The 22,903-nt window shown below is 39.5% G+C and overlaps 1 protein-coding gene across 1 annotated transcript in view; it reads left to right on the top strand.

Moving 5' to 3' along the window:
• RRN3 (RRN3 homolog, RNA polymerase I transcription factor) overlaps positions 1-15,014 on the top strand; it is a gene marked incomplete in the record, with an annotated part of 604,791 nt that extends 589,777 nt beyond the window's left edge. The window contains 1 exon segment of the mRNA XM_044089174.1: positions 10,149-15,014. Within this exon segment, the coding sequence (XP_043945109.1) occupies positions 10,149-10,310 (162 nt within the window).
• Positions 15,015-22,903: the final 7,889 nt, after the last annotated feature.

The following is a 22,903-nucleotide window of genomic DNA, read 5'->3' as shown; positions in this document are numbered from 1 at the left end:
CACGGTTACAGGTTCCATTTTCATACCTTGCCAAGAAAACAAGGCATGCCAAACCTACCACAAATCCAGAGGGCAGAGGCTATCAAGCAAATTTCTCTGCTTGCTCAGATCAAAGCAATAGAAAAAGTTCCACAACAAGAACAAGGCCAGGGGTTTTATTCAAGACTGTTCCTTGTTCCAAGAAAAGAAAATCAATGGAGACCAATACTGGATTTGTCCGCATTAAACACTTTTCTCATAGTACCAAAATTCAAAATGCTGACTCTACAGCAACTCCTTCCCATGCTGGGCAAGGGGTCTTGGCTCATTACTCTGGACCTCAAGGAGGCATACCTGCATGTCCCTATCAGACACAGCTGCAGAAGATACCTCAGATTTCTTGCAGGGCCAGAGCATTATCAATTCTCAGCATTGCCATTTGGCTTATCTACTGCGCCCAGAGTATTCACGAAATGCCTGGCTTCAGTAATCGCTCATTGCAGGCTCCAGGGGATTCAAATTTACCCTTACCTGGACGACTGCCTCATACAAGCGGACGACAAACTGGTTTTGACAAAAAACTTGAATTATGTCATACAATTGCTACAGGCTCTGGGATACACAGTCAACTTCCAAAAGTCAAGACTTCAGCCATCCCAGCAAATAACCTTCTTAGGAGCCAAACTAGACACAGCCTCTCAAATGGCTTACCTGACAGAAGACTAGCAAAAGAAGTTAACTCATTACTTCAAAGGTTTAGCAAAGCTCACCCAGATGACTGCAAAGAGATTCCTACAGGCCCTGGGTTACATGGCATCCTGCATTCTCCTGGTTCCACTAGCAACACTACACATGAGAAAGCTTCAATGGTACCTAAAAAGCTTATGGTCTCAACACAGCAACAACCTAGAGGCAACCATACCGCTCATTCCATGCCTTCAAAAGGAATTTCTATGGTGGGCCTCGGTAAGCCAGTCAAACACAGGTATGTCATTCAAAAAACCTCAGATAACACAGACCATGACCACAGACGCCTCAGACCTTGGATGGGGGGGCGCACATGGAGGGCAGATGTATTCAAGGACAATGGTCTCCAAAGTAAACGCATCTGCATATCAACCAAAAAGAAATGCTGGCAGTAATGCATGCCATCGAGGCCTTTGGACAACAACTTCAACAAGGCCACCTGCTAATACGGACAGACAACACCACTGTGATGTGGTACATAAACAAGCAGGGGGGCACCCATTCTTACCCCCTTTGCAGACTGACAATGAAGCTTTGGGAAAAATCACTGAGCCTAAACATACAGTTGCAATCCCAGTTTGTTCCAGGCAAAGACAATGTGCTGGCGGACAGTCTAAGCAGGAATTTCCTAGACCCCCACGAATGGAGGTTACATCCAGAAATCTTCATACGACTCACCTCGACATGGGGCAGGCCAGAAGTAGACCCATTTGCCTCCCACCTCAATCATCATCTACAAAAGTTCTGTTCAAGGACATATCATCCACAAGCATGGAAAATAGATGCTCTCTCATTCAACTGGAACTTCCTAAAAATCTATGCATTCCCACCTCTGCCACTGATGACAACAGTATTACTAAAGATCAAAGCAGAGCAGCCCAAGGGGATCCTAATAGCTCCAGACTGGCCAAGACAACACTGGTACCCACTACTACGAAGCATATGTCACAACAAAAAGTGGGCCCTTCCCCAATGGCCCCAACTTTTGACTCAACACAACTTCAAGACAGTTCATCCCAACATCCAGACGCTACAGCTAACAGCTTGGGAGATCCCATGAATAAACTCAATCTATCTCTCTCCAAGGAAGTTCAGCGGATACTAACAGAAGCCCGGAGACCATCCACCAGAAAGGTTTACTCAGCCAAATGGAAGAGATTCAGCATTTGGAATACCAGCAAGGGTCATGATGCATCATTATTGAACATTCCACTCATTCTGGAATATTTGGCAGATATGCTACAGAATGGACTCTCATATTCTTCCATAAAAATACATGCTTCAGCTATTTCAGCTAGATACAACACTGATCCACCTGTGTTTTCACATCCTTTGTTAAGGCAATTCCTTAGGGGAATCAAGAATATAAAGCCCCCAAGAAAGGCACCAGTACCAGCTTGGGACCTCAACTTTGTCCTAGAAAAACTGACTCTACCTCCCTTTGAGCCAGCAGCTTCTGTGGACTTAGAATTTCTCTCATGGAAGACAGCTTTCCTGTTGGCAATTACCTCAGCAAGAAGGGTTTCGGAATTACAGGCCCTAATGGCAAGACCACCGTTCATAACCTTTCACAGAGACAGGGTCTCCTTACGAACCAACCCTACCTTTCTGCCAAAAGTGCTATCTAGGGTTTCTTTAAATCAAGCAATTCACCTGCCTACTTTCTTTCCCAATCCTGAGAACAAAGGGGAAAGACTGTTGCATACCTTGGACATTCACAGACAACTTCGCTACTACCTGGACAGAACCAAGACCAGTAGGAAGTCTGATCAGCTTTTGTAGCTTACGCCCCTGGAGTACAAGGAAAAGCAATTTCCAAACAGACTATTTCAAAATGGATTGGACATTGCATCAGATTCTGTTATTCCTTCCATGGAAAGTGTGCCAGCCAATGTCAGACCACACTCCACCAGAGCTACAGCCACCTCTACAGCATTCTTAAGAGGGGTGCCTACAAAAGACATTCTAGAAGCTGCTACATGGAGCTCTTTGCATACATTTTCCAAACACTACAACCTCCCTTTATATTCCAGATCCAGAGCAGGCTTTGCTTCGGCAGTCCTGCAGGGACTGATAGCTACACCATCCTTTTCCTAGAGCATACCACCTCCCCCAGCTAAGCTATGGTATTCAACCCATATGTTATGACTGCAGTTGCATTCTTGAAGGACATAGTACAGTTTTGTACCTACCATAAATGTAGATGTCCGATAGATATGCAACTGCAGTCGGGTTTTCCCTCCCTCCTTCCCCTCTATGCCTTGGGTCCACTCCTATCCCTATTATCCTTAGCTGGGGATATCTGTTATGGTGTATCTGTTTATTGCATATTTATTGTCTGGAAACCTATTTTTTGTCTTCCAATTTGATTACAGCCTTCATTGGAGGGCACCTGGCATCTGGGGCAAGAAACACTGAAGAAGATGGCGTCGGCTGATGCTTATATACTCCGGCCACTCTGACGTCGGAGAGAAATGCAACATCAGCCGATGTCGGACCCAGACTTTGGAATCCGGCCGACCGAGGGCTGCCTGAGGCAGGACAACCCATATGTTATGACTGCAGTTGCATATCTATCGGACATCTACATTTATGGTAGGTACAAAACTGTACTTTTACCTTACAGAAACAAGGTGCAGAGTTTGAGTCTCAGGATAATTGACTAGGTTTAAAATGGCCCACAAGGGCAATTAGCCTAGTATTAACCTACAATAGTTCCCTGCTTTTATTTTCTTTTTGCATTGTAATACACTGATAAAATTATATTGAATTGTAAATTGTGTAGTGTGTGTGTCTTTGATGTGACTTTTAGCTGTCTACTGTTCTTTTCAATGCCAAGTAGCCCAGATCATGCCAAAAAAGGATCTGTGGACCAGTGCATCTATTCATTTAGCAAATGTCAAAGTTGCTAGTAGAAGATTGCATTCAGAGAGGGTAATTATTGGGGTAACACAGGACCCTTTCTGTTTTTAACATTTATTCTATAATAAATATTCTAGACATCTAGTTGACCAAGGCTGCATTAGACAACAAGCTGGGCATTATCTGTTCAGCTGATATTAATCATCTCTAAAGAACTGGGGTATGCACATACCTGGTGTACTGAAAATGGTCTTGACCATCCAACCAGGTTTACAGAATGTGTCTGGCTCCTGTGAAACCCCCATAAATGGCTGCCATCTATGGATTTTTCTATTGTTTATTAGGCAGCTAGGGAGTGTAAATAGATTGTCAGGCTTTATTTCTGTAATTCAAGTGCACTGCATGCACATCTAAGGAAATTTAGCTGTGCCAGTCCACCTACCCAGATGCCTTATGGAAGTGAGAGGAAACCCCACACAAATATTCAAGTTCCACACACAGGGCAGCCCAGCCAAGAACTGTAGAATGTCATGTGAAGTGACCGTGTTACTTGCTGCAGCACACTGCCACATGAAAATGATCTCAAGTTAAATGCAAAAAAGGGCAGTGTAGTAGCATTCAGCAAGAGAACTGTTTCCACCTTTTACATTATAAGTAGCACTCCTCTTCAAACAGACATGGTCATGAGAGACCTGACTTATGGGGAAAAGGCTATATTTGCTTCTCTTTCCACCATACTCAGTATCCTCCTATTTGGCCCTGTTCCCCTCCAAGGGGATATCCTCATAATCCAGTGAGTTCATCCTCCTCTATTTCTCTTCTAACCCATGGATTGCAGAGCTCTGTTGTTGTTGTTGTGTCGTTCGGCACAGGGGTCGCCACAGCGGAACTCCGGTCCGCTAATGATCGGCAGTAGATTTTTTACGTGCCGAGTTGCCGGCCCTGACGCACAACCTTCAACAAAGTTACGCCCATTCACGCAAGTCTCCACACAGAAGACGCTCTAGCTGAGAATCGAACAGGACAACGTCTTACTGTGAGGAGACCACGCTACCGCAGCACCACCATCGCAGATATCTGTGTTATATACAAATTGAAACAATTTTCTTAACTGGAAAGGAGATCTTAGAGAACAGTATCAATCCAAAGGTTTTTTATTGATATTTATCCAAAAAAAGTAAAGAAATGGACACTGCACCACAGTTTCCCTTAAACTGGCTGATATATGTATAGTAACTTAAAGTAAGTGGTTAAAATATTTTAAGGACCACTTTTCTTGTCATATGTGTTTGGCTAAACCATCTTTAATTCACAATGACAGGTTCCAGGCTGCTTTTTCGAAGATCAGAATTTAAGATATTTTTGCATCTTTAAGGAGATCAAAGGTAATGCCACTGTGGGACCTGACCTGATCCTGGGAGTGTTTGTGTTAGGTTAAATATGGTGTTAGCTCCAGTTGTATCATACCTTATTTGTAGAACTTTCAGATTAGTTCCATAATCTGGAAACCAGCACCACTGGTTCTCCCATTTATTAAGGGCTATGATTAGCAGGTTGGTGAACACTTGCCAACTAACAGCTGTCCAAAGGAAATACTTAAAAAAAAATTGTTGTTACTTATTGTGTTTGTCACTCAGGATCTTTGTCAGCATAGGTTTAAAAGACAGTCGTGTCTTACCAGTTTCATAAATATCTGTACAAATGTTCTAGCTGTAAGTTATCCACTCTAATGGTTTACTGAGTATTTGTCAGCACTTCAGTGCAGAGTCAGATCACTTTATACATAATGGTCTTAAGAATAAACATTAAGAATGGATTTTATATTAACCTGAAAGATTGCTCAAAATTATTTAAATTTTGCCCAGAATTTAGTCTGGTCATTCACCTATACTTAATACTTTAAACATTGGTCCAAACTATGGTAACCATTTTTGCAAGGGTGTAAAGGTGATTTGGTTTCAAGGTGAACAGTTTGTGCAGAGGACAGAGTGAGCAAATAGTAAACTACAGTAAACCCTGTTAACCGCACCCATGGTGATTGATAGATAACTGTAGTTTCTGGTTGTTTGAGAGTTACTATTAAAAATAGGCCTAATACTGTACCCTATATTTGTTTGGTTTGACTTGTTCTCAGGTTGGGGAGAAAGGGAATTTATTCCTATCTTCCTTTTTTAAAACTCTAAAACTCTGAAAATGTAAGGTATGTTTCTGCGGGGGGGGGGGGGGTAGCAAAGTGCAACATATGAAAATTGTTCTGTATTTCTTCAATATTTGTTTTGTTTTTTGCTAGAGTTCCGGTTTACTGTATTGGACAGAAAATGACAAAGCATCCCTTTGCCGCTTTCACAACGTACATTTTGTCAGAAATCAGTAGATTTACTTGGTTGGGCAAAACTAAGAATACAGGAACTGTATCAGCAGTTGGAAGTTATTAAAGCATTACTCTCTCCTAACTATTTTAAGTACATAACTAAGTGGACAGATAAGGAAACTACTTGGGGCATATTGTGTGGGTGATAAAGTTGCCTCATCATTTTTTTTTATTTTTTTTTAACCAGAGAAAATTTATATTGCTTTGAAGATACTTTGAAGATACATCAGGTGTTTTATTAATGAAAAAATAAATATTAAGATATAAACAGAACTCCATTTCATTCTTTCATTATAAATATAAATCAGTTTTCTGTTGAAGTACTCTGAGTCAAAATTGCAAGTACTAACACACCGAAAAAAACTGAAAATTCAGAAGAGTGAATATAAAACATCGCTCTGCTCCTTTAAAATCCTTTTTTTTGCAGGGTGGCAAGTCCCCCCTGTAGTCCCCCAAACTTTATGTATACCAACTCTGAGATTCTCCATATCTTGGAGAAAATTAAATATTCCAAGAAATGGCAGTTTCAGACTTGGTTATATGCAATTCCATTTTTTTCAGCCCTTTATTCTCAGCATTTCTGGACTGGACTTGCTAAATGGTTTCCATATAAAATGGATGATCCACATAGTATCTTACTATGAACAGCTCTATATCTAACCTAATTATGATAATGCTAGTATAGATTATTTGTTATAGTAGCTCTGATAGAGAGAGGCACCCATCGAATTTCCAGAATTCTTAATTGAGGATGTCCTGTGTGTGATTAAAAGACTTAAGAGCAAGAAAACTCTTACATATGAGAGAATTATAGGATAATTCTGTGATAATTTTGTAAAGCTTTACAGGATTTAAACAGTGTTTGTCGAATATTTGAGTGCAACTCAGGTAGATTTCTCCTTAGTAAGGAAAAGGACATTGAGGTCAAATCATTGATTAAAAAGTCATTCCTAGTGAATCAGTTGGTCCCCAGCATAAACCATTGGTGGCTACAAACAGCTGCAGGTAGTGGTCAGACAGGACACTAAGGTCAGCAAAGACTAGGCTGAAGACCTGGAAGTTGACCTGAAGGAAAGCACAAGAGTTCAGTGAAATGCTGTAGGTTCTAGTACCTCAGAAAGACAAGCTACTGAGTACAAAAGCAGCATGCATGAAGACAGAGCGTGGTCAAGCTAGGTGTGGAAGTAAGGTTCTTAATGCATAACTCTAGGAAATTGTCAAATGAAAGAAATGTCAGAGGATGTAGGAAAACTAACCAGACTTGGGGCTAGAAAAAAAGACTAACAGAGCAGACACTATGACAAAGGAAGGCATAAAAGAAGCTTTACCATCTTTTGTAAAGTGACTCGGCAGATGGTGTAAAGCTGTCAAATGGCAAGGGAAAAACAGAAGGTAGTCTGTAGATGTCATTCACAATGGCTGCTAGCAACAGTCTGCTCACCAAGCCATAAGGCCTCAAGGGCAAATGCAAGGAGTACTTCCAGCAGCTTTTGAATGGAGACCCACCAACGTTGTTTGGCTATATGCACACAGCCTACATTGCAAGAGGAAGAACTCACCCTTGAAGTGCAAGGAACACTAAGGCAGAATAGTCAGAGAGGGTGGCAAGCTCAGGTAAAGTCATGGCAAGTATGTTCCAGATGTGTAGGATACATTACAGGAGAAATGTCTCATGAAGGTACTTATCACAGCAGAGAGAGAGGTAATTGTGATGTCTGAAATGGGTGGTTAATGTACAGTGTTAGACGAAATGATGACAACAGCTAGGCCATTAAAGCACCCCAGTTGTAGAGAAAATCAAGAAGAATAGAGTACAGTTTGGTGACGTAAAAGAAAGCAGAAAACAACTTGGTAAAGCAGGATTGGAAGAGACTGAAAGAAGCCGAGAGGAGAAGATGTCAGTGCCCAAACATGAAGCGGATGGATTGTGAAAGAGGATGTCTGCAACAGTCGGGCATGACACTCAAGGTAAGAGAGTGGCTTTAAATCGAGAGAGAGGGGTGGGGGCAATTGAAGTGGCACCCCCTGACCCCATTTAAAATTGGAGAAAATGGTTGATTTTTCAAAAGTTTCATCAAGGGGACAGAAGTTTGTGATTATTCAAAAATCTTTGGGTGATGTGGGGATGGAATTTTGATGAGGTGCCAGAAGTGAGACCTGAAGGAGAGGTAGTGGAAATGTGCTGTAAGATTAGTAGTTATGGTAACAGCCATCTTTATGAAAGCCAAGCCTAGATTTGTTGTGTGAGGATTATCAGGCTTTAACAGTTCTGTAATATTTCTCTGATATGATGAGGAGTGACCCCTTTAAAATTTATGAAGTGTGTGTTGCATCATGTGTGTTTTGAAGAAACTATAAGTGGTAATGTTCATGGTGGTTTTGCAGGCAGAATATGTTGGTAATATAATTTTTAATTTTAATTGCTCAAGCTGTGAGAGTAGTGTTTATGATGACATTGAGGTGAAGTGAATTTTTTTGATAATTGTTCCAGAAAAATGTAGGATACATCAGTTTTATTTTTTCTTTTTTGGTCACTGTTGATGTGATACCCAGAGCCCATGTACAAATTGGAGAGAAGGGTGGTGCTGGTTTATTTTTCATTTAGTTTATTAATTATTGTTTGTTGCATAGGTAGGAAGCCTTAGTATTTTTTCTGTGTGATATGCATAGTGCAAAAAATGCTTGATAGAGCACCTGTGTTTTGGTGGCCTTTCGTGAGTATCGGGCTTTATCTCTTTATTTCATTTATATATTTTTTAATCAGTCGTGATCCAAGGGCAGGTACAACTCTTCTGATGTCTTACCTTTTTTAGGAAAACTTTATTTGTAATGGGTTTGAAGTCTCCTAGAATAGCCTGAGTACTTTTATAGCATTGTCTTCATAGTAAATATCAGTGTATAGAGGAGAGCAGGAATCACACTGGAGTCCATTATTCTGTGCTTGAAACTAGGAATCTAGTTATAATGGGTAATCCCTGCTTGGGAACTACAGGGTGAAGTAATCTTAGGTGAATTAGTACAGGCATATACTTTGTCGTGACTTTAGTGGTCAATAAAGATAAATAAATTGGTGATATTTCCAAAGGTGTGTTTACTACATCCCGGTGTGCTGCTTCCCATACCTTTCCCCATATTAAGCACGCCAACAGCTACTACATCTCATCTCCCTGTCCAAACTTGTTGAAGACTCGGGCTTATTCTTGGTAATGGGTTGTTAGATGCAGAGATGGCTGCCTTAGCTGAGTTATGCTGACCACCTGTGTGTAAAATTGCCTTTTTCATTGTACTTGGTTCTTAGAAAATACTTTTATAGCTGATGCTTTTGTTTTTCCTTTCCCTTAGCCTAAGGTTTTTTTGCCTTTTCTCCTGTTCTCAAGATAACTTTTTTTTCTCCTCCTGCTCTTCTGAGTCATCAGAGGAGAAGCTGACATGGACATTGGCAAGTACATTTCTTGAACTGATTTCAGGATTGTTAATCTCTGAGTACATTGCTATTTAAGAAAAGTTGGAGCCATGCTATGATTTTTAACGGTTTACCTTTGAAAAGTTGAAACTCAAATTGTCGAAGTACGGTTGTGCGGAAGTATGTTTTCAAGTTTTTGGATAGCCGAAAAAAATGCATCGAATTTGCAATGAGCGAATGCACATTGGCATTTGCTCATTGCAGATTCGGCATTTTGCGTGCAGAGTGCACTATATTGGGGTCGGGAAATGGACCCTTTCCCCACTGTAGTGTGACCTCGGAGTTAGAATATTAAAGTGGGGGGTGGGTGGTGCAGGGGGGCTTGCCCCCCGCATTACATTGTGTGTTCGACATCGGAGTTCGAAACTCAGGGAATCTTCTGTTTGATTTGCTGAGTTTCGAACTTCCATAACATTCGACAAGCAGAAATCGGCATTTCGGTTCTCCCAACTGGCTGTTTACAAACATGATTTTCAACATTTCAAAGGTAAACTTTTTTAACTACTAGGAGTCAGTATCAGAAATGCACTGCTAATTGACTGCTTATAAATTTTACAGCAGAACCATTAAAATTGAAAGTAGTGAGTATTAACTACGGAGTGCGTATAATCTTGCCAGTACAAATTCTGTTGTATATACATATTAATTATAGTTACTTATCGTTTACATGGTTGTATTACATCAGATTTGATAAGTTGTACCTAATTTCCCTTTGTCTGTTCATAGGTTGTCAGTGAAGATGAAGAGGATGACTTTTTGAAAGGAGAAAGTCTACAAAATGATGGTGTGATTGGAATCACTCCGTGTTCCCCAGACTCATTTCTTCGAAGCCCAAAAAGCATAGGATCACCACCTATAGACTTTTCCTTCTGCCATTTTGACAGATGACTCAAAAAGAAAGGCTTCCTTAAAAGGAAAACTGCCCCAGTGTGTATGTGTTTATAGTTAAGAGAGATTGGGATTCACAAAATCTTATGAGAATCAATCCATTAATTCACATGGGAGCTCTTAACTCTAGCATTGAAGACTCGGATGGATCAGGTGCTACGTGAGTAGCTGTCCCTCCTATGGGGGAGAGCAGATGCTGAGCACAGGTGTAGACTGCTCTGTGCCAGATACCAGGGATACAGCCCATCATAGCTGGTTCACACGTGAAAACTACAGGGTGCATCTAAAGCATGGGTGGCACCATTCATTTGGCGTGACTGGTATCCTTGTCATATCTACATCCCTCAGAAACTAAAACTGTCACTTTGTTGACCAGGTGATGGTCACTCAGGCCCATCATTTCTAGTTCCTGGTACGACATTGGAGTCCTGAAACTGGCATGCACTTGATCAGATATATACTGCACCATGGGAGAAAGGAAGTGAGGAATCCCTCAAGGGAAAATTTCAGACTACTGCAGTGACCCATATTCAGGAAAGATGGGCAGTGGTGAGAAGAGAACTGGGGGCAGTTAAAGTTACGATGTAGACAAAAGTGATTGTTCCAGAGATTAATGTTAAGGAAAATGGTTCTCATGAAGTGCTGTGGAGAACATTTTTTTTCTGCACATATTAAGTATTGCTACTTTAAGGCTACATCAGATCCCTTTCTGATTATTAACAGAAGCTAAAAACATTAATAGTTACACAGTTGTTCTCCCATAGTTGTTTTGTTTTCAGGTTTTCCTGTATTTTGACCTTCCTCTCTGTAACTGACAGTTACTTTTCCAGCATCAAGGGAGGCATTGATGCTTATTTGGCTTAGGTGACCCCCTTTAGAATGATTTTTTCTTTTAGTGTAGATCTATTAGTCAGTGCTGTTGTAAAAATGAAATATATTCTTCACAGCTTTTGTTTTGTCTTGTCTAAAAATGTATTTGTTCTAACTGTAAGATACTTGTAGCAAGTTGCACTTTGACCTACTGCTAATCAGGTGCATTGACCTAGTTAGTGATTTGTTTTTCCTGTAGCAGTCATTCAAATGGGATTGCCCTTACATTTGTATTGATACACACACACACACACACACACACACACACGTGTAACTAGGGAGGTGCAAAGAGGGCACTATAGACAAGTGTCTGCAAGAGTGTAGTACCAGCATTGCTTTATGAAGCTGTGAGGATATTGCCACTTCACTAATAGATGCCAGTGCTTTATTTACATTAATATGTGATGTGAGAGTCTGGTAGTAACTGTAGGCAGCTTGCTACAATTACAGGAGTCAAGTTTGAGAGAGCATTTTTTTCTTCTCCACCTTAAGGCGAGAATAGGAGTGCCAGTTTTAGGGGTCTGCATCAGATGAGCTAGCTGTGGGTACACGTCCATTGGTGTGCCCCCACCAATTCACTGTTTTAATCTCATCAGGTGTGTTAAAAACGTGAACTCGTTGACTAGTTTCTTTCTTTCCTGCTTCTCAAAATAACTTGCAACATTAGTTCTTACAAAGCTCACTTCTCCTCCTGAACATTATTTTGCATGTATAGAATTGGTTTCTCCATGATTTTGAGCACTTACCCTAAGGTAGCTTCTGCAGTGGATAACTTCTGGGAACTCTTCCTAGAGGACTGCCTTTTAAGCACTATTTTTCATGTTCACTGGTACATGTGCCTTCTGTTGATGTATGCCATATCTCATGTAAAGTCTGGGAAGGCACAACTAGTCCTACACACCCCATCTCATTGTTGAACCTTGCAGTTTTCATGTTTCTGTCATGCAGGGTCTAACAGGAAAGTTCCCGCACTCAGTACTGAAGACCCCCCCCCCCCCCCAAAAAAAAAAATAAATAAATAAATAAAACCTCTGGAGTGTTCCTGCAGTTATCAGATCACCAGCAGTTGTTTTACTGCTTTGGGAAAAGGCACAATATGCAACTGTTTCAGGCAGAGAATATATCAAAAGTCAAGGCTTATCTCAACACAGGTAGGATGACAGCATTGGAGGATAGCCAGTATAGGAATTGGCAGGAAGACATATCTGGTAACACCAGGCAGGACCCAAAGAGGCATGAGAAAGTAAGGGAGCAAGCCAAACATCTGCTAAAGGATCCTTTGTGAAGGTCCCCATTTGGGGGCCACCACTCCTTCATTGACTATAAACTCTTTCTTGACTGGTGAGGAGGGAACCTTGTGTAACATCGGCTGTTTTCTGGAAGGGGTAGGAGACATTTTTGTGGCTTCTACATTGGAGGGTGCATCTTAGGGTTTCAGTACCACACCTTCCACTACTGAGCTTGCATCTGGCCAGTCTGCTGAGATAGAAAAGTTAATTAATTCCCCTCTGATCAATATTCTTGATGCTCCTCTGTCCTTTGACTTCCTCTTCTAGAGTCTGTGTCACTAATGAGAATAAGTTGAATAAGCTTCAGCTACTTTGCTTTACCTAATGAACCTACAATCATTCCCTTGGCATTATAACTGGGCACCTTTTTTGATTCCCAGTGGGATATTGCCACTTGTGTGGGATTACACCTTTAGGGAATACAGTGACACCAGTATAAGTGTCTGCACTTTCTTCCTTATGCATTTCCCTTCATATTGGGGGCTCACTGCTTTCCCCCAAATTGTACCGGTCTCCCACCTCTTTGAGAGGCACCGAGTACCCTGCAAACCCCCCCCCCTTACTAGAGCTATTTTGAGGAGGCTTTAGCTCTCTTGTGAGTTGTCCTGAGCAGTGGTGTTTCCAAGAACTAACATTCTTATATTTCTGAGAGACAAGGATAATGAATCCTCTCTTACTTCTCGGTCTTCTTTGGTCAACCCTTCTACTGTGGACAGAATGAGAGAGGCTAGTGCTGTTAGTATTGTGTGGACTGGTGTGCAGTGTCTCTTCTTCCTAAAAGAGACTTAATCAGTGCTTGAGGCAGAAGGCTAAAACCCTGGGTTGAATCCCTGCCCTCCCCGGATCCCATCCTCAGTAATAATACGTGTGGGTCACAGTAGTATCTGGAAAGTAGGCTGCCTCTCCTAACCCGCCTTCCTCTTCCCTAGAGAAGTAGAATGCTATTCTTTACTCACATCCTTGGGCAAAGTTCTGTTTGAGCTCTTCTGCTTAGTGGAGGTCCCAGAGATGGAAGCACCTTGGGTACCTTAGTACAGGATAACACGTTTGCTGCTTTGGACAGGTTGGGCAGTATTGTTTTTTTCTGACACTCTGACCGTTGCAACCCTACACTGTCTCTCTCACTTGTCCTGTTGCCAGTCCTGTCTGAGCAACCAGATTCTTCACATACAGGCAGACGTTTTCATTTCCAAGATCAAGGAGTTTGTGTGATTTTCAAGTAGCCCACTGTAGTTTTCAATGTACAAATGCTGTGACAGGGTAGTAATATGTAGTATATTTCAGCATTAGATGACAGGACTCGGGTCCTTTCTTTTAAGAGGAGCTGGGACAGGCTATTCTGGTTAGCTATTCTGGCATGAGGACCACATCTGACAACCATGGAGAATGTTTGTGATTTGTCTGGACTTCCTCTTGCAGACCACTCCGGCATTGAGAGAGAAAAGCTGTTGCTGACATTTGATGATGAACAAGAGTCAGGTCAGTCACTCTTCCTACAGGCTCCATACCACATATCCTAGGAAAGAGGCATCATGGGAGGCTCTGCAGCATTTCTGATTGCATGTGGTAGGCCATTTAACAGAATTTACACCATCTGGGATAACCATCCCCAAATACATAATGGGTTTTGGGCTTGTATCAGGCAGCTATCTTAGAACTGGCAAGTTTGTGTGTTTATGTATGTATGCATTTACCTGTTAATCGGGTAAATGGATTAGTCCAAGGACCATATTCAGTCGTAAGAGTTCCAATCAGCGGATTATGATAGCGTCTTGGAACAATCCCAGACGTGGGTGTTGCAGAGGGCTCTCTTTAGGTAAGAGAGGAGGAATTTTATTCCAGTCTCTCGATAGCTTTGAAAAGGAAAAGGGGGCATTCGCGCGGGATCTAATTAGTATCAGCAAGATCTTCCAAGTATTCCAAAATCTTTCTTTCATTTTTCTGGTAAATATTTAAGGATAGTAGGCTTTTTAACAGGGGTGTACATCAGCTCAGAATGCTGTAGTAGTAAGGTGACTGCATCTAATTGATGTTATGGTCATCATTCAGTGCCACTTTGAGTAGAGTGCTGACCTAGATTACAGGTAGTGTCTTTAGTGTGCACTTCAAAATGGGATAGCTGCAGCCTTGCCTTTTTGTGCTGGATTTTACAAGAAGAGAAATTGTCTTATTTCTTAACTCTGTGTCAGGATATAAATGCTGCCTGCTTTTATAATGGGGGTTAATACCTTTTGGATAGCCAGAATGTAATTTGAATTTAGCTCAAAACAGTGTTCTACCAGAGAACAGTTCTCAGAAAATTTAATTTCGGGCTGTTATAACTGCTGCATTTTTCTTTTGTTCGGTATAATTGGTAGTGTCATGGGAACTATGTATGGTTAAATACCAAAGACTGTCTCTTCTAAATATTTTATAAGAGTCCATGCTAAATTAAGACGACAGTTTTTGACATAGGATGTTCATGACCAAGCCAGCTTTGTGTCCACTAGTCTTTTAACTCTGTTGAGTGTCCTAAGTGAAGAAATTAAAGCTGATGGTAGGAAAACAGTCTGCGCTGATACTTCTGTTAAATATTGTTGGAGAATTTATAGGCATGAAACACTCAAATTATGCCTTCAAAAAATGGCTTGTAATTTTTCTGAAGCAAATAGAAGGCCAAATTCTAAGCCAGAACATGCATGATGTATTTAAATTTGATTAGCTGATGTCTGCAGAGATATTTAACAAAATGAAGCAAGAGTTTTTTTGATCAAGCAGGCAGCTTACTGTTAAGTGTAAGGCTCACCCTCTTTCTCCCTCACTTAAAAACTAATTTGTAGAATGAGAATGATTCTGATGTTTAGGAAGAACAAGATGAAGAAACAGATGATTCTTTACCAGATGGCAATGTAAAATGTGATACATTTTTCCATTAATTCATTTTGTGATTACTTAGTTCATCCAGTTCAAGGTCATGAAGGGCGGTCAGATTCTAACCCAGCATTCTGTGAGTGCAAGACAGATAAAACAGTCCTGCATGGGGCACCAGACAGTTGCAGAATGTTGATGCCTAAAAAAAGGCTTCTCTTACCTCTACTGTCTGTAATTCATCAGCCCCCTCCTGCCCAAGTCTGCCTGTTCATTCCCCATCACTTGGAAGAGGGTTGACCAGGAAGGAGCATTATTTAGACAGCCATCAGGGTTTTTTTCAGATTATCTATTTTTACACCTTAATTCCCCATGAACACACTTGTGAAGCACTGGGGTAGGGTGTGCAATAGGCTTGTTGGCAGAGGACATCCACTTACTTCTGCAAGTGATGTTCCCTCTAAGCAGTCCTCCTACCAAAGAGTGAAGATGGTCTTCAACAGTGAGATCACACCCTTGAGTGCACCTTACCCCCTTCACAGGAGAGGCGAATAGACCACTCTCCTTTGCTCACATTCCCTCCCTAGCTGTTCACTGCAGGGGACGTTAATCGAACCCAGGTTGCATGGGTCACATTTAGGGGGTCCATTCCTCTATGACATGGCACAATGAGATGTCTAAACATTTTTAGTGGTGCCGTTTGAGTTTTCTTAAGAGTAACATGTTTTCATTTGTTGGCATTAGTGCTGGAAGCTGCTTTGTCTTCCTCTTGTAGCTCTCCTTTACATAAGAATTTGAAGGGTATTAGGGGAGACTTTTATTATGGAATCTGATGCAATTCCAAGGTGCTCACTGAAGTAAAAAAAATGTATTTTAAGAATATAGTAAATTAGTTCGATCCCACTCGCCTGATGTGAACCATATCGATTTGACTTCTGTTAAGGGGGCTCATGTGTGATGCTGCCCTTTTTACACGGCCCTCATGTCACATAATTGCAAGCCAATGTTTCAATTCCTGATAGATCCTCCCATCTCAGGTTGTCCATATCCTCCCATCTCAGGTTGTCCATACTTTGCAAGAGACTAGAAAGTGACTTCCAGAAAGTCTTACTTGTCCGTATGAAATAGATTTTTTATTTGTCAAACAACAATTCTTGATGTTTCCCTGCACTGCAGTATTTCACAAAGCCAAGACCAACATTACCTATTAATCCTCCCCCCTTTGATCATACTGCACCTTCCTCTGAAAGTGAGTGACAGATCCTGCTAGAAAATTCCACTTGGCAGCTATGCACTAATAAGTGAAAGAACTTCTTAGCTACAACGAGAGGTTTTCTCTCGTTTCAGTTGCTGAGCTTATGAGTGATGTTCACGTGTCTGTGACACCTGTTTGACATTAGTGTCAGTCATTCTACAGCTGTTTTGCATACTTGTGCCACCTTACTACATCTTCATCGTACAAATTTCGATTCACAACGTTATGACTGTGCAGCCACTGGCTTTCTCACCTTTCACTGAACTTCCTCATTTAAAGCAGGGACAGTCGTCAGTGGATATTTGCAACCTTTGTCCACCCTTCCAGCTAATGGTTTCACCTTCATGTTTGGCTTGATTATTTAATTTTGAAGTATCTAGTGCTATAGATTTGAGGTCCTTTTACTGAAACATACTGCTTGTGATGGCTATTTCTCTATCCTTGTATGATCTTAGAGTTATACACCCTTATTTGCAAGGAACCCTGTATGTCTTTCACAAAGATCATAATGTCCCACAGGACCCATTCATGTTTTCTACTAAAAGTGGCTTAAGAGACCAGACTTTTCACCTCAGATTTTTCCTGAGGTCAGCATTCAGGGAGTGAGAACAGGACTTCATACCCTTGGCATATACCGCTAACTCTGTTTTTTACCTACAGATAGTGCTTTAAGTACAAGAAGGTAGAGGGGAAGCTGGCTGCTGTTTTGCTTCATTTTGAAAGATCCTAGCTGTGTTTAAGTAAGCTTTACCCAGACTGATGGCTGTTATCTTTTATTGCCTTGCGGCTACAGTTCCATTGCTGATATTGTCAAAGCCCATTTCCTCAGGAGTGTTGCTGCTACCAGTGCCTTTTCCAAGAATATGTACATTGCAGACATTTTTTTCCAGCCACTTGATCATCTGTTCATACCTTCACAAGCACTGTTGCTTGAGCTACATTTCCAGGCTACTTAATTTTTTTTCCCCAACCCTATCCATTGCAGGAGGCCCTGTAAAACAAAGATACCTTATAAATGATCTCAAGGCAGATCTTCTGCAGTAGGTAGTCATAACCCACCCTGCATTTCTGTAGTTTTTAGACAGTGCTTCCCCTTACTTGCAGATGAATAACCCTTTAAGTATGTTTTTTTTTTCCAAAGCGTTGTTTTACTTTTGTTTCATTATTTTGGTACAACATTTACAAAAAATACAGTTTACTGAAACTTGTCAGCATACAGAGACAAATAAGGCCAAAAATATTCAAATAACCAACCAAAACATGTAAAGCTTACTTTCTTAATATGACAGGAGAGACTCTACTATTAAAAGATGCATGACATTCTTGACTCAAGTAATTCAAGCTATCGTTACTGGCACAAAATTGAAAAATCAGTAGTTAATAAAGAAGATAATATGAAACATCACATATACAACTATTTACATATAGTGCTATATTCTTACACTGTTATTACTATATTAACACTGAACTAACTATAAAGGAATTAAATTAGTTAAATCCTTTGGAGGGAAGGACTAGCCATATTACTAGTATAGGAGAGTAGGTGTAAAGCCATTTTATATTACTTCAGGATACAGTCTATGGTTGTACTCCAGAAGCTAATGTATTTCATGCGTTTGCTAATATTTCCCGTAGTTAGTTTATGGGATAGAATATACTTGGATACCATCTTTGTAAAATTTTCCCAGCTTGTTTTAGAACGGTCCAACCAGTTCTGTGTTATATAAAGCTTAATTAGCATAAAGAGAGCAATCTGGCCTTTTTGACCCACATGCAATATAGCAAATTCCCATGAAAGGGTGGATTTCCCGTAACCCATTTTTTCCAGTTTAATCCTAAGTGAGTTCCATAAGCTCTGTGCATATTAACAGTATCACAAAATATGCAGGAGGTCAGCTGTCACTGTGGGGCAGAAGGAGCAAAGAGGTGAAGTATTTGACAAGAAGTGTTGACGCTCCTCGGTATGATATGCATTATTATTTACCTTTAATTGTGTATATAATAGTTTCTTGAACGGGACAAACCTGGTTGTATTATTGATTGCTTGGGAGAAGTGAACCTCTGTCAGTTCTGAGTTTTTCTTTCTCCAATACTGTGCAAATGTAATAGAAGATTGATATTTAATGGTTGAGATAAAGCTGTATGTAAGTGATAACATTTTCTTTTTAATTTTAGGCACTTCAGGAGGGATAGTGAAATGTTTTATTTCTTCCTGAACCTCGTTAGGGAAATTACCCAGAGTAGATACTCTTTGATTTGTCTCAGAGTTATTGTATATTTGTTATTAAGTTCAAATTTTATTTTTATGTCCTTTAGAGAGTTATACTTAATGGCATAGAAATCCCAGACATTTAGGTTTTTAATTTGGGGAAACTGGTCAGGATTTATCATTTTATTACCCATTTTTAGATTTGGATTTAAATGAATGGGTTGTAAAAGAATAAGTGCGTTTGTTAGACCGAGTGAAGAAAAGAGCTTCTGGAATAGATTTATTTTATATTTGATTAGTTTATGTAGTTTCATGTCCTTTAACACAAGTTTATTTATAAAAGGTATTGATTTGGGATTTATGTTACACAGCTTTATATGTGCATGCCACAGACCAACCCATTGTGGGAAATGAGAAGGGCTAATTGGATTATGGTCTGCAGTTAACATGAGTCTGTTGGCGCAAATTATGTCATAGTATAATCTAAAATCCGGTATTCCCAGTCCCCCCTTTATTTTTTGGAAGCATTAATTTTGGTAGGGAGATTCATGGGGTCTTAGGAAACCAAATGAATTTAGTTAAAGTTGTGTTTATCTTTTTGAAGACGTTTAAAGGAATGTTGCTGTTTGTTGCATTAAATTGTTATAATAACCTGGGTAGGATGTTCATTTTTATAATTCCTACTTTAGATAAAAAGGGGAATTTCATATTCTTCCACCTGTCTATATCATTTTCGATGTTTGTCCATGATTTGGCAAGATTATTCTGTAAGGAATTATTATGATTATGGTCAGAAATTATCCCTAGGTACTTAAAAGTATATTTCAACTTAATTTGGGTTATAGGAAAGAGAGGTTCTTTATGATTGCTTGGGTTAATTGGAAAAATAAGATTTTGAAGGGTTAATTTCATAATTGGAAGTTTTCAAGAAGGTTTCGATAGTGTTTCGAATTTTTTTAAGTCGGTATTAGGTAACTGGAAATATATAATGAGGTCATCAGCAAAGGCTGAAAATACCAGATTTGTCCCTAAAATGTTGGGAATGTGGTGGAATGTCTTTTTTGTTAAGTATATAAATAGGGGTTCGATATACATGTCAAAGAGGTAGGGTGAGAGGGGACAGCCCTGCCTTGTTCCATTATTTAATTTTATTTTAGAAGAACATAGTTTATTAATATACAGGGTGGTAAAAGAGGAATTATATAAGCTATTGATTGTATTTATAAAATTAGTTGGAAAGTTAAATTGATTTAGAGTCAGCAACAAGAATTCATGATTGACTCTATCAAAGGCTTTTGTGGCATCAAGTGCCATAAGGTAATAGGGAAGTTTATGGTTTGCAGAAAGTTGGATGGCTGCATCTAAAGTGAGTGTGTTGTCCCAGCTTTGTCTACCTTTTATGAAGCCTGATTGCTGTGGAGAAATGATTATGTGGAGGACATTCTTAAGTCTATTTGCTAGAGCCATAGTCATGATTTTAATGTCTGTGTTAATAAGCAAAATTGGTCTGGAATTAGATGTGTTAGATTTGTCCGTATTTGGTTTGTGAATAAAGATAGTTTTGGAATTGTTTAGATATAGGTCCCTAAATCCAAGTTTACTAATGTACTCGATTAAGAAGAATAGGAGATATTTTAGAAGCAAATCTTTTATAAAAATTAGAAGTGAAGCCATCCGGACCTGGGGCTTAGTGTTTTTTAGACTTTTAATTGCTTCCACAATTTCTTCTGTTCTTAAAGGAGGTTCCAGGAATTCAGTTTGGTGTTTTTCAATTTGTTGAAATGAGATACTGGAGAAAAAAATCATTACAGGACTCTGGGTGTATTGCATCCTGCGGACCATATAGATTATTGTATATTTTTTCGAAAATGGTTAGAATATCTTGGTTATTCGTATGTAGCTCGTTATTATATTTAATTTGTAATATTTTAAGGGGGTCTTGATGAATGTTTATAAGTCTAGCTAATAGTTTGGAGGGTTGTTGGGCCCATTCAGAATAGTTAGCAAGGAGTTTCATTTCTCGGAATGAGAGATTGTATACATGCATTGAGTATAGTTCTTTCTGTTGATTAACTAGTTGGGCTTCTAAATCAGGACTAAAGTTTTCTTGAAGTGATTTTTCAATGTCTTGGATTTTCTGCTTAATTTTAAATTCTTTCTCTCTCGTTAGTTTTTTAAAGTAGGAGGCTTTTTGAATTAGGAGCCCTCTAACTTTAGTTTAGGTGGCCACCCATAAAATGTCTAGTGCCATATTTGAGGTTAAGAGATTGGCTCTGAGCTTGTCTAGTACATTGTTAATTTCTTTTACTATTTCTTTTTTGTCAAGAAGATTAGGGTTTAGGGACAGTGTCTGTAAGGTTTTTTGATTTGGGGTGTTTTTTAAGAGGATAAGTTTGTGTTATTTTAGAGCGGTCTGATAAAAATCTCGGTCTGGTTGAGTACATTGTTTTTTCATTTAGAATAGATTCTGATATCAGAAAAAAATCAATCCTGGACCACGAATTATGGCATGGGGAGTAGAATGTAAACTTATCCCCTTGGTTGAGCTGGTTATTCAAGAGAGCAGGATCAGATAGGGAGAATTCTAATACTAGGTCCTCTAAGGCAAGTATCACTTGTTTATTACATTTATTATTCGTGTTGGATCTGTAATTTATGGGATCAATAACCATGTTCCAATCTCCCCCCACCACATATTCGTGATTAGGGAATTTTGACAGAAGAGTCTATACTTGTATTATGAAATCCTGTTGGTTTGAACAAGGCCCATATATATTAAGAAACAATGTTGGCTTGTTAGGATAAAGGATTTAGGCAACTAAAATAACACCATCTTCCAGTATTGTCCATACCACATTCAATAATTCCCTTTTTAAATGATTTCTTAATCAAAATAGCTCCTCCTTTTGAATTAGTTTTACTGCCAGAAGCTGTAGTTGAGGTTAGCCAGGGTCTCTCTCAATCCTTGTTCCAATGCTCATTTAGTAGGTGCGTTTCTTGGAGAAATATATTTGCCTGTGATTGATATATTAGGTGTAGGACTAATTTCTTTTTCTAAACATTCTGCAAGCCCTTCACGTTCCATGAATCTATCCCCCACAGCATTCAATCATGAGAAGAGTAGTCAGCATTGTTAAAAAAGACTTTGAAAGTCCTTCCCTAATCATGTATCCAAAAAGATATAAATAGAAATGTACCATACTTGGTTGTTTTGTAGCACTTAAAACTCTTAAAATTACCCCTGTGCCTAACCACATAGCTACCCAGTCTAAGAGAGAGAATAGTCAGATAAGTGATAATTCTTGAATAAACCAAACTGTTGCAATATAAGTCAGATATGAATAACTAGTAAGTTGATAGAATATAAACAAACATATCAACCCTCTACATACATTATGTACAAATAACATTGAGCACAAAATGTGCAACCCCACACACTCAAAACATATCCCTACCATGCCCCATTTTTGAGCAGATCTTTAGAAACACTTTATAAACTAAAGCAGTTATAACGTCATATGTCAAGTGTAATCTTCTCTTAATTGGGACTTACTTTTTCTTACCCTATTGGTTATATATATTTGTATTGCAAACCAGTTAGATTTCTACATATGTAGCTTCTTAATAGCATTTTCCTTATCTTTGAACTACAACAATACCCTGTCCCTGAACATGTCATTGCAGTGTTTCTCATTTACAATTACTACATATTTCAGTCACTATGGTCTGTATAAAGAGACGGCGATGGAAAAAAAAACAAAAAACTAGCAATATATTTTTTAAAGATCACTTTATCTAAGTTGTGTTTTGCAATACTAGCATTTACATTTTGGAAGCTAGTTAGTTAACATACATTAACGATTGTAACCTGTAGTATAATAGTAACTATGCTACAATAAACTCAGTCTGTGCTAGGTAGAGCAGCTATAGCTTGCCATTAGGTTATGTCATTCTTGCCCTCCAAACCTTGCATTTTCAGTTCTTGCATAGCAGTCCTTCGTTTACTTTGCCTAAACCACGATACCAATACGAATTTTTGATGCAATGTTATATTTATTCATATTTTTAATCCAAAAATATGAGCTAACTGAAGGAAATGTACTCAGTTCCCAGTCAGGCTTTG

This window comes from Protopterus annectens, chromosome 12.part0 (assembly GCF_019279795.1).
Source record: "Protopterus annectens isolate FY-2018-M chromosome 12.part0, PAN1.0, whole genome shotgun sequence".
NCBI lineage: Eukaryota > Metazoa > Chordata > Ceratodontiformes > Protopteridae > Protopterus > Protopterus annectens.
Note: the sequence above shows the minus strand (reverse complement) of the source record. Positions and strands in the feature narration are given on the sequence as shown.